The 12,353-nt window shown below is 38.3% G+C and overlaps 1 protein-coding gene across 1 annotated transcript in view; it reads left to right on the top strand.

The window, feature by feature from the left end:
* Positions 1-11,679, top strand: part of LOC121424954 — a 29,271-nt gene extending 17,592 nt beyond the window's left edge. Inside the window, exons 4-7 of the mRNA XM_041620854.1 lie at positions 1,154-1,264; positions 3,069-3,170; positions 5,015-5,058; positions 7,379-11,679. Of these exons, the coding sequence (XP_041476788.1) occupies positions 1,154-1,264; positions 3,069-3,170; positions 5,015-5,058; positions 7,379-8,518 (1,397 nt within the window). The 3' untranslated portion in view covers positions 8,519-11,679. The remainder of the gene's footprint in view (positions 1-1,153; positions 1,265-3,068; positions 3,171-5,014; positions 5,059-7,378) is intronic.
* Positions 11,680-12,353: the final 674 nt, after the last annotated feature.

Here is a 12,353-nt window from a genome sequence, read left to right as displayed (position 1 = left end):
AGAAAAATGGAAGTGTGTGTACTTACTGAACCAATCATTTGCCAATTATTCTTATTGATTTAATTTTTGAAATATAGGTCATTCTATCGGGTTTGGGCAAATTTGAGACAGAATTAGACAAGGCATATAATCAATTTGTAAGAAATATGTTGTGCCTCTATTGGTTTGCTTTATCAAATGAAATGTGTTGTAATTTCAGACCTTAGAGCCGGTCTATTGCCAATGTTATGATGTCCCTTTGACGTTTTTAGTGATTTTTTTTTTGCTCTGCACAACAAATTCATAAAGTCATAAAATATTTCAATTTCAAACATGGAGTTTGTGGTAGGAGTTCTTCATGTCATTGGCATGTCAAAGCTTAGCCACATCAGGGCCCCGTCTTACAAAGAGTTACCATTGATCCAATCAATCATAACTATGGAAAGCCAGCAATGTCAACATTTAAAATGCATATTTCGTCAAACTATTTTCTAGATATGATATATATTCATACTGTTTTCTTGACAATTCAGTATGCTTTTCTTTGTTTTCATAGGACAATGTGCAAATTTCTTAAAGAAAAAAATTATGACATTGATGGATTTCCATGTACTTGAGGTTGATCGGATCAATTGGAACTCTTTGTAAGACGGGGCCCAGAATTGATCTTCATTGTGAAATGAAAAGGTTGATACCCCTGTATGCCATGCACAGTCACACCGGTGAACCTAACTCCAGGCCGACCAATTCTAATATGCTATTTCCAATGGCATACCATTGGTCGGTTTGAAGTCAGATTCGTTGGTGTGACTGTAGACATGGACATAATAGTAATAACAATGGTGTATACTCAGGGTAGCCACTTCAGTTCCAAAAGCTGGTTTCCTAGCAGGCCCCAGTATTGTTAGTACTCCAGCTTTAGCTCATCTACATGTACCTAAGCACTCAAGTATTGGATGGAATTTTCTCCAACCGGGCACCCATTCACCTCACCTGGGTCAAGTTGCAGCACAAATTAGGGTGAATTTCTTGCGAAAGGAAATGAAATCCACGTCCCTCAGATTGAAAGATGAGAGTCATAACCACTAGACCACGATGATGACCCCAGTATTGTAACATGTTGCACCATTCTCTTTGAACAATACATTAAGTATGAATATTTTATTTTTAACAGAGAGACAATCATCCTCCGGATCATCTCAAGGTGGAGCTTCCGGAATGAGCTTCCAAAGTGCTCAGACGAATCAGGTTAAATCTAGACAGCAGTCTACACCAGCGAATCCAGGTACAGCACTGACTAAATACTTACCGATGTCATAGGGCAACAAGGTGTAATGGTAATGGTAAAGGAGACACTGAACCCTTAGTGACTCAATGATGTTGGGTTCCTGATGTGGTTCCATGACGGTTCCTCCCGTGACTCTTGTTCCTATGGGAGATCCCCATATTAAGCCAAACACGAACCCCCTCACCAAACCTATTTTTAGCCTTAATCCTATCCTGACATCATTCTGAACCCATAAAAACATCATAAGCTCAACCTTCACATACATGTATATCGTCAGAAAAATTAGCAGAGAAGCAATTGTGGCAGGAGCGAATGTGTCTTGTTATAAGCTTTAAATCCTGCCTCAAAACTTTAGAATTTGATAAAACTCCTTGTTACCCTTATCCAACTCACTGGGGTCGAACGAAAAGGGCCATAAAAGACTTATTACTGGTAACCAACTCAATATTGCATTGAGGCCCAATGGATTAGCTGGCTGACTTATAAACCGAGGGTTGATCGTTGATTTGAATCCTAAACACATCTTCAGAATTCATTTTGGCAGAATTTGGCTGACTCGTGTTTTTTGTGCAAGGTAGTTGGATGTGATGGAATGTGTAGATTCCTGGGTGCCATTTCATAAAGCTCGCTAAACCATCGCCAAAGAACATTTTCATGTATACCAGGCACAAGAAGAAAGGATCACTAGTCATTCTTAAAGTTGCTCTTAAGTTACGAAAAGCTTTATGAATCACCCTCCCGTAGATTCAAATTTCAGATTTGATTCTTACACACAGGTACATTACCCCACATGTTTCTTCATGTCTTGTCTGCACATTCCTTGAGACAAAACGGTGGAGATGAAGAATAGCCAATCTGAATCAGTAGCGCCTGCGTAGCGGGCGGTTGTTTCATAACGCTGATTGTGATTTACTGAGACTTTACGAATGACTGGTGATCCTTTCTTAGGAGCTAAATACCCACCAATGAAACTTTGGTTCACATAATTTTCCTCAAGAAAGGATCACCAGTGACCAGTCATTCGTAAAGTCGCTTGTAACTTACCAAAGGCTTCACGAAACACCCACCAGGAGTCAAAAGACGTACCAAAAATGTAACTTTGGTATGGTCAGTGCCCTAGAAGCACTAAAAGAAACTTAGTAAAGTCATTTGTAAAAGAAAGGTGTCACAATTTGTGCATAGAGTCATTTGTAACCTTTGAACAGCGTTAAGAAACACCCACCTGGGTTTCATATAATGTATAGCTTAGCGAGTGATCATGGGGCTAGTTTCTCTGATTGATTGCATTGACACATGCTTATGATCATTGTAGATATCAAGTGATCAAATGATTTATAAAGGATATACCTTTTTGCCCTTATAGTCAACACTAAGTATTTAAAGTACGATTTGTGCGAGGTGTGGGAGGGGGGCTGTATTACACCCAATGATGTAGGTAAAGGTAAAACCGACGTCCATGACATAACAATTAAAATATTGCTGTACTTGTTTAGGGGTTCAAATCAGGAATTACTTACCAAGAGTATCGTTTTCTTTTTTGCCAATAATTGTTAAAGGTAGGGTTTCACACGCCATTGCTTGTTAAGGGGTGCACTTTCAGAACATGGAAAATACTTGGTTAGGGTGCTTTTCGAGACCCCATGGTCGCGCATGGTATCCACTCGCCAATTGAAGTGATTCCCCTGGGATCACCAGTCATTCTGACTTACAGTCGCTCTTAGCTTACAAACAACTTTATGATATGGCCCCAAGGGCTATTAAAGTGTCCCTCAAAATATTCACTCTTTACATTCTCCTGCAGCGGGGTATGCTCAGCAGCCTCAAGGCCAACTTGGAAGACCGCCCGAACCTGAAGCATCCTTCACACCTGTCAAACCAGAAGAGAAAGATGTCCAGTGCAAAGGTAAGGGCAATCAAACAATGACTTTACATTGGAGAATTCAGGGCCCATTCTCACAAAGATAAAAATATGGAAAGCCACCAACACCGACATCTAGAATGCTTACATGTACATCCGTTCAGAGTGTTTTAAAGCGACCTTCAATTGATTATTCATTGGGAAGTAGAATCAATACGCAATTTGCAAAAGGTCAATTGACTTGCATAATATAATCCATCCGTCACGAGAGCCCGTCCGACTAATGCGATTAAAGTGTGGACAGCACGAATTTGTCCGAACTTGTGATCATTACTTTGGGTTGTCGCAGTTCTAGTTTCCAACAATTCCTAGACTCTTCGCAGGTCTCTTGAAATGCAATGTGAAAAGCATATTAGACCTTCCAGACATGCAGGCCTCTATTACGCAACACCTCCAGGCATGCAATCGAGTGAAAGACTTGAATCCTTTCTCTGTTCTGAGATTAGCCTTGATTTCCCCATGATTTGTCAATTGAAGGTCGCTTTAAATCTAAGACTTCAATACTCATTGCCTTCACAAATCAATGTGCTCCTTTTTGTTTCCAAAGGGACGTTTTACATTATCTTTAAAAAATTGTGACTTTATTAGATTTCCACAGATTAATTTGATCATGCACAAACATGACTGGGGCTTTATTTTACAAAGAGTGTGAACTATAATTATTCTCTGCTTGAATATATGCCTGTGATCAACGTTAAAGGGTTTTATTATATGACGGAAAATAATCATTTTAATGCCTGTTTTCACAGAACTTTTTAATTTTGTTTTCATTTTTTAGGAAGAACTTCATATGGTTCCCCCCCCGTTTTGTCAATTATATAACAAATTTTCTTGTGCGGACAGGGCCATCGTGGAAAGCAGGGCCCGGCCTTACAAAGCGTTGCGATTGATCCGATCTATTGAAACTATGGACGGCCAGCAATGTCAACATGTATTATGCATGCTTGTTCAAAATATTTTCTAGCTATGATGTATATTCATGCATTCTTTGTTTTCTTAAAGATGCACTGTGCTTCTCTTTGTTTACAAAGGACATTGTGCAAATTTCCTGTAGAAAAAGATTATAACACTGATGGATTTCCATAGAGTTAATATTGATTGGATCACTCGTAACTGTTTGTAAGACAGGCCCCAGTTCTTAAACTGAAAAAGCTGCCCTGTATAAAAAAAACTACAGATAAATAAATCAACAAAATAAATATTGTTGATGATACAATTCACCTTACTCGTAAGGTTTGCAACAGAGCGTAGTAAGAGCTGTTTCACAAAGCTTTTTGTTTGCAATGAAAACTTTTAGTGAACATCAAGTAATCCCTCTTTTGACATATCATTTCATTCATATCTCATTCACCTTACTCTTAACGTTTGCATCAGAGCCAAGTGAGAGCTTTTTCACAAACCTTTTTTTTGTGAAATGAAACTTTTTTTTGTAAACATCAAGTAATCCTCTTTTGACTTCTCATTTGACACTACCTTGTCCAGTTGTTCATTAAGTCATCCATAACCTAGCAGCTTTGTGAAACCACCTCTTTTGTTGTGGGTGTGTGTATACACCTGTTACTGTTGTCGATGACCCTGTGCACAAATCGTAGTGAATTTCATTTACCAAGTTTTCCTGTGGTAAGGCATTTGTCTACATTTGCTATTCTCTACCCAGGTGTAGTAAATGGATACCCGGTAGGAAGGAATTCCTTGAATGCTCGAGCGCCCGATCAGGGTAGCTGTGCCAAAGCTCGGGGTAATAGTATGCAGCACTTAAACATTGTATTAAGCGCTATGTAAATGTTGTGTATTAGTATTGTTATTATTATCATTATTTTCGTTTTCAGGTGAACAGGAAGTCAAAAAAAGTTTTGGAGAGGATCCTGAACAGGTAGGTAACAATGTCTTTATGCATGCGTGTTGGTGACTAACCCTTTTCAAAGAATTTGTCTGACATAATAACACCCCATGTGTGAAATGAGTGGTGCTGATTATGCACACGAGTTGGGGAATTCTACCAAGCCAGGGAATTTTTGGAATGGCAGGGGGATTAAAGGACAAGTCCACCCTAACAAAAACTTGTTTTGAATAAAAAGAGAAAAATTCAACAAGCACAACACTGAAAATTTCATCAAAATTGGTTGTAAAATAAGAAAGTTATGACATTTCAAAGTTTCACTTCATTTCACAAACAGTTATATGCACATCTCGGTCGGTTTGCAAATGAGGGAACTGATAACATCACTCACTCACTATTTCTTTTGTATTTTATTATATGAAATATTTTTATTTTCTTGTCATTGTCATGTGAAATTAAGTTTCATTCCTCCCTGAACATGTGGAATTCCATTATTTTAACATTCTGTGCTTCAGGCAAGGACATCCTAATCATCAAATTCCTAAAAATTGAAATATTGTATAATTCAAACAATAAAAAACAAAAGAAATAGTGAGTGAGTGACATCATCAACTCTCTCATTTGGACGTAACTGGCTCGTTCATATAACTATTTTGTTAAAAATAAGCGAAACTTTGAAGTGTCATAACTTTTTTATTTTACATCCGATTTTGATGAAATGTTCAGCATTGTGCTTGTCTGATTTTTCTCTATTGATTCAAATCAACATTTTTCTGAGGTGGACTTTGACTTTTAAATATCCTTTTTAAATTTGAAAAAAAAATGGGGAAGTCATGTCAATTTCTTTTTAGAGGGTCATGGAAAGCATTTTTTCAAGATTTTACAAGTATAAAAAGACTTGAAGAATAGCCTAGATGGTCCAACAAAAAGTGTTTAAAACATATTGGTATTTTCAATTGAGTATAATTGCTTTTTCCTCATTTATAACGTGGTTAAGATACCCACTTTTTCCGTTTGACACTTTTTTTATTGTCTCACCTGCATAGCAGAGTGAGACTATAGGTGCCGCTTTTCCAACGGCGACGGCGGCGTCAACATAAAATCTTAACCTGAGATTAAGTTTTTGAAATGACATCATAAATTAGAAAGTATATGGATCTTGTTCATGAAACTTGGCCATAAGGTTAATCAAGTATTACTAAACATCCTAATAGAGTTTCATGTCACATGACCAAGGTCAAAGGTCATTTAGGGTCAATGAACTTAGACCATGTTGGGGGAATCAACATCAAAATCTTAACCTGAAGTTAAGTGTTTGAAATGTCATCATAAAATATATGGACCTAGTTCATTAAACTTGGACATGAGGTCAATCATGTATCACCAAAGATCCTGCATGAGTTTCATGTCACATGACCAAGGTCAAAGGTAATTTAGGGTCAATGAACTTTGGCTGATTTGGGGGTATCTGTTGAATTACAATCAAAACTTTAAAAGTTTTTTGATCTAATTCATGACACTTGAAAATAATAGTAATCAAGTATCACTGAACATCCTGTTCAAGTTTCAGGTCACATGAGCAAGGTCAAAGGTCATTTAGGGTCAATGAACTTTGGCCGAATGGGGGTATTTGTTGAATTACCATCATAACTTTGAAAGTATGTTGGTCTAGTTCATAAAACTTGGACATAAGAGTAATCAAGTATCACTGAACATCCTCTGCACATTTTAGGTCACATTACCAAGTTCAAAGGTCAATGAACTTTTGCCATAATGGGGGTATCTGTAGAATTACCATCATAACTTTGCAAGTTTATTGATCTGACTTTTGAAACTTGGACATGAGAGTAATCAAGTATCACTGAATTTCCTGTGCAAGTTTCAGGTCACATGATCAAGGTCAAAGGTCATGAAAGGTCAATGAATTTTGTCCACATTGGGGTATTTGTTGAATTACCATCCCATCTCTGTAAGTGTATTGGTCTAGTTCATAACATGGAAATAAGAGTAACCAAGTATCACTGAACATCTTGTGCGAGTTATAGTAGTTTTCAAAGTCAGCAATGCTGCTATGTTGAATCGCGTGATACAGGTGAGAAGGCAAGAGGCATTCCACTTGTTTTTGTTTTTTGTTATGCCAGTTCTATTCCTATGCAATTTTTTCTGGAGGGATTGGTTTTAAATCTAGTTAGTGAGCCGTAAGTTGTTGGAAAATCCCCTAAAAATCCTTTAAAAATGTTAACGCATAAAATGGGCCTATGGGAAACTGAACAGATAGGAATCTGTCATTTCTATTCATAAAATGTTTTTGAGGATGAGAAGTAAAAACTTTATTGTTTCTTACCCTTGACAGCGTCCTCCACCTCCTCCAGCCGAGCTTCCGTTGTCAATACAGGAGGGAATACCAGATGCTCCTGCTCCTCGTCATCAGTCAAGGATGACTCACAGAGGATCTCCGGCACCTAGTGGTCCGGACCGTGATCAACAGAGGTATGATTCCGAATCCGATTCATCCAACACAAGTCCACCACAAGGAGGACATTCATCACGGGTGACGAGAGGAATGACAGGAAAGGCAGAGGAGTCTGTTGTAAAGATGATGGCCAGCAACCCATCTTCCAAAAGAGATACCAGTCCCAGCTGTGAGCAACAGTGGCACAATGATTCCGAATCTGACACATGTAACACCAGTCCATCTAACACCAGTCCACCAGAGGCGGAAGCGTCGGTTGCCAAGATGTTGCCAAGAAGCAGCCGATTGCCAGGGAAAGATGCTGGTTTGGATGGTGTCAGCGTCAATCCAAGACATGAAGGGCTTGCTGGAAACGAGGCTGCTCCTGGGAGGGTGAAAGAAGATATAGAGATAGGGAGAGATGAAGAGAAGAAGAGAGTAGAGGGGAAGAAGGATGAAGAGGAGTGGAATAATCAAAATACAACAAACCACATGAAACACCTCAATGTCTCTAAACCAAGTAACATCCCAGGCAAGCTGAATAACCTTAGCCCAACCAAACCTTCAGGGCAGTCTCCCAATGTTGAGGTTGGAGAAGAGGATCTCAACGTGGAGATGGGGAATATAGAACGCTTGTCATCCGGTACCCACTCCTTGTCATCTTGCGGAATCGATCCTAGGAACAAGGAAGCTGTGGATTCTCTAACCGAGAGCCAACTTTTGATAAGCAAAAGCCTGACAGCATCCTCTCAAAGCGGTTCATGCCTTCAGCAAAATAATGATGGTAATAAAGAATCCTTGGGTGGGGCACATAAAGCGGGCAGCAAAGATGGTGGAAGGGGTGGTAGCGATCCTGTTGGCGCTATCAAAGGGGGCGCAGCAGCCCCTAATGGAGAGGTGCCGGGGGATGGTGAAGTACCTTGTATGGTGGATGCGAGCAACGGCAACCAAGATAGTCTGATTATGAGAATGGGTAGTGTGGTTAGGGGTTATGTGCCTGCCGTCTTGAATTCCCTCAGTGATCGTATACTGAACCCTTGATAGAGTCACTGAATACTTGCTCAGCCATTGCTCTGCGAGCAGAAACAGAAAACTCCTACAGAATTTCTAGTGTTAGAAAATGGGGACAAAACACCTCTCGAGAATGTTAGTAATGAATAAAATAGGATTTGTACAGCGCACATATCTACTCTGTTAGGTGCTCAAGGCGCTCCTATATTACCCTGGCTAAGCTAGTCTACTGATGCCAGTGCTTAAAGCTTTTTGAGGAATTTCTTCCTGCTGGTGAAGTTGGGTTGAGTGCAGCGCAATGTGGGTAATTTTCTTGCAGAATGAAAACGCACTATGGCGGGGAATCGAACCCACGTCCCTCAGTGCTACAAGACCACAAGGCCCCTACATATTCTGTCCTACCCCGAAAGACTACGGACTGCCCCACGTCATTCTGTGATAAGTATAAATATGAAAAGCTGGCCTTGTAGTCTCCAAGCACAGACTAAACTTTAAGAAATGATTCCATGACTAGGGTGGAGACTGGACTTACAAACCGACATAGTTCGTTTAATTTCCGCCGAGGGAATGTAGCGTGGAATAGGCAGAAATTATTAAAAGCATGTTTTCATGCAACTTTCCTCCACCATGCTGTAGCAATTGTTGGGAGCAAACAAAATCTCATACATGAGGGAAACAAATATTAAGAGACCAATGTCTACAGATGTTTTTTTTGTGAAAAGGGGAACGTCTGAAAAAGTCACCCTTCCGATCGGCACATCCTTTTACTAGTATACATGTGAGTTACCCCTCAGGCGGAAAATTCACTCAAAATCGTAATTTGCTTGTGCAAATGAAAATTTGGTAGCACCCCTTTCGATTGGCTTAACTCTTGCATGAATTGTGAATGTTGAGATGAGCTTCAAATGAATGAGGAGAAACATATCCTTCCAAGCATGTACATCTCATGAAGCAAATTTATGATTAGGATAGTATGAAGTGGCACTGAATTACGGTTTCATTTTTTCTGAGATGCACTGTATAGCTTATGATTACACTTGGGACACCAGAATTCATTGAAAACATCTAGCATGGTATTCTAATCTTTCCCCCCAAATCAAGACCTCTCACTTATTAAAAAAAAACCCTCTCCATATTAGTGTTCTGCTTCTTTTGGAAGAAATTATTCTTATGCTCGTTTATCCATCACCTTAAGCAAAATTGATGATGAATAGACTTTCAAAAGACTTTCAAAAAATAGCACTCTCCTATTTGTTAAAATGTCTTGCCAAGCTTTTAAATCCAAAGAATCTCAATGTATGCTCTATTCATTTGTGATGAACACTTACCCAATCTTGAAGAGAGTCGGTGCATGATTGCAGTGTATTGCTACAGAGGGAGAAGGGGAGGGGGCAGGGGCAGGAATGCTTGTACTCAGTATTCAACTTTAGGGTGTCTCAAAGAGGCAAAAGTAAAAAAAAGAACAAGTGAAAAAAGAAGTTGAATGAGTTCTAAGGACTCCGTCTCAGATGTGATTTTGAATTTGCCCCTGTACTTGCTTCCGGTCTCGGGTATGCACCTGTTTGTGGAGGTTTTGTCGTACAAAACCAGGTTTCTAATGGCTGTCCTTGGTCTACGGAGGATTAACTGAACATAGAGCCTTTTACTTTTCTACGTTCAGAGCAAACGTTATTTAAGTCCGTCTATCCAGCTCAAGAGGTAACTCTGATGATAGACAGATACTCTTAAAAAGTAAAGACAGCACTACTTATCAAAGCTAAACTTATGTCTTGGCAAATTTAGATTTATAAAGAAAACTGTTGAACAATTAGTTTGTATATATATATATATATAATCATTAGAGACATTTTTTTTCGTAAATTGGATGATTTAATGCATATATGTTTTCAGGCAAAATGTATGAGTGCATGATGTTGCAATTTGTACTTGAAGATAATGGTGAATGTTGATAAAAAATTTATTTATAATGCACAAATCAACTCTGCAAAGTGATCAAATGTAGTCCAGACCAGTAGGATGTAAAAGGAAGAAATGAAAAATATACATCAACAAAAAGGAAAATCGAATAGTGGCATTATCGGGCAATGCTTTCATTTATATGCATAAATGAATTTCTTGTAACCAAGTTCTGAAGATTGTACAGAGTAAATGTATGTTTGTTGATTGTTCGTCCGTCCTTCAGTCCTTATTCCATCCTGTTTCCATTCTGGTGATATCTACAGAGTCATTTGAAATATCTGAAAATAATGACCGATTTCCAGTCACTGGGCTATAAGGTCAAAGGTCATTTTGGTCAGTAAAAACGTTGACAATTCCGTGGTGTCAACGTCTAAAAATTCACCAATGTTTAAGATTTGAGTGAGATTTGAACATACTATTAATCGGGTATAAGTGTTTGGATGAGCATAATGTCAGGTCAAAGATCAAGGGGTCAAGTCAAGGTCAAAGGTTCAGTCATGGCTCATCAACCATAAATTGATTATAGATAACAGATAATTCAAAATTAAACTTAATCCATCAAATTATCCAAAATCAAACTAGATCCATTATGTGATGGATGATCTGATGAGATTTTCAATGTTTTTGTTTATTTTAGAATTTAAGCAATGTATTTCAAATTGTGTGCAGTCAATCAAAGTAGTTCAAATCTGCAATACTTCCATCTCTAAGTCTATATTAGCAATGCCAGATTTAGCTCACATTGTCTTAGTGATATCTTTTGTCAATCAAACAACCATAGCTTTATTATATGACCTATTTCTTTTAGATTTTCACCTTTTCATTTTTATTTTGCCTTTCACACAAATAATTGTGTAGCTTGGCCAGATTGTTAAATCATTGTCTCTTTAGAACAAAGATTAGTGATAAGAATTCTGATTGATTTTGTGGCCTTTTTTGTTGAAAATTTACTAGATAAGTGTCAATCAATTGATACAGGACACTAAACATCAGTTTTTGTTATGCGTTGTTAAAGTGATATCTTATGAAGATAATTGTAGAATTCATGTTATATGTCTTTAAGTGTCAAATGTTGACCTGTCTGTGTTGAGAAAAGTGTTAAATGTATGAATTATTTTAACTACTGAATGAATAATCGTCATTAACTTGATGAAACATGAAATGTAAAGTTTCTGATATTGAAGTGAATTGTACTTTATTATGAATATGTATGGAAATAGAGATCTAAATTGCCAACATGAGTGTGTTGTTATGAAATTGATTTGTTTACATGTCATGTATGAATGTAGATATGGTTGTGAAACTGAAAGAAAAAAAAACTTACCAAAGAGGTGATTTCCCATCAACATTTCAATGACTTTCTCCGCATTTCCTCTGAACAATATTAGCTTGTGTTGTGTTTGTGAATGGGGTATATATTATAGTCTGCATGAGGGTGTGTTTGCCTGTGTGTGGGATTCCCAAACATTGCGCAATACTGTAACTTATCAGCTCGTGGCTGTTGACTTGTTACAAGACACCTCGTCTTCACGCCGTGGTTTTACGTACTAGTCTCTGTAAGAAGGTTTATGGGGGGGGGGGGGGGGTGAGGATGGGAGGGGGCTATTATAGAAAACATTTTCTGACTTTTTTAAAGGACAGGGGATGTCAGAGTTTATTTTTTTTTTGTTTTAGGTTTTCAGCTGATTTCAGCTATTTTGTTTGACTTTCAGCTGAACTTTGATGTCTTCAGCTCATTTTAGCTTTCACATGTAGTGCAAACATATCAGAGCTCTTCCAAGACTGTTTAGCCTTTCCCGGTTCTTTTTATTTTTGGTCACTGATCACCCCCTGTACCCCCGACTCTTTGGGCATGCAAGCTAATAGTGCTGTTGTGTCGAGCGAATTTGTTTTCCTCAATATAAGA

This window comes from Lytechinus variegatus, chromosome 12 (genome assembly GCF_018143015.1).
Source record: "Lytechinus variegatus isolate NC3 chromosome 12, Lvar_3.0, whole genome shotgun sequence".
In the NCBI taxonomy this organism is placed as follows: Eukaryota; Metazoa; Echinodermata; class Echinoidea; order Temnopleuroida; family Toxopneustidae; genus Lytechinus; species Lytechinus variegatus.
The sequence above is the reverse complement of the archived record's forward strand: the minus strand, read 5'-3'. Positions and strand labels throughout refer to the sequence as shown.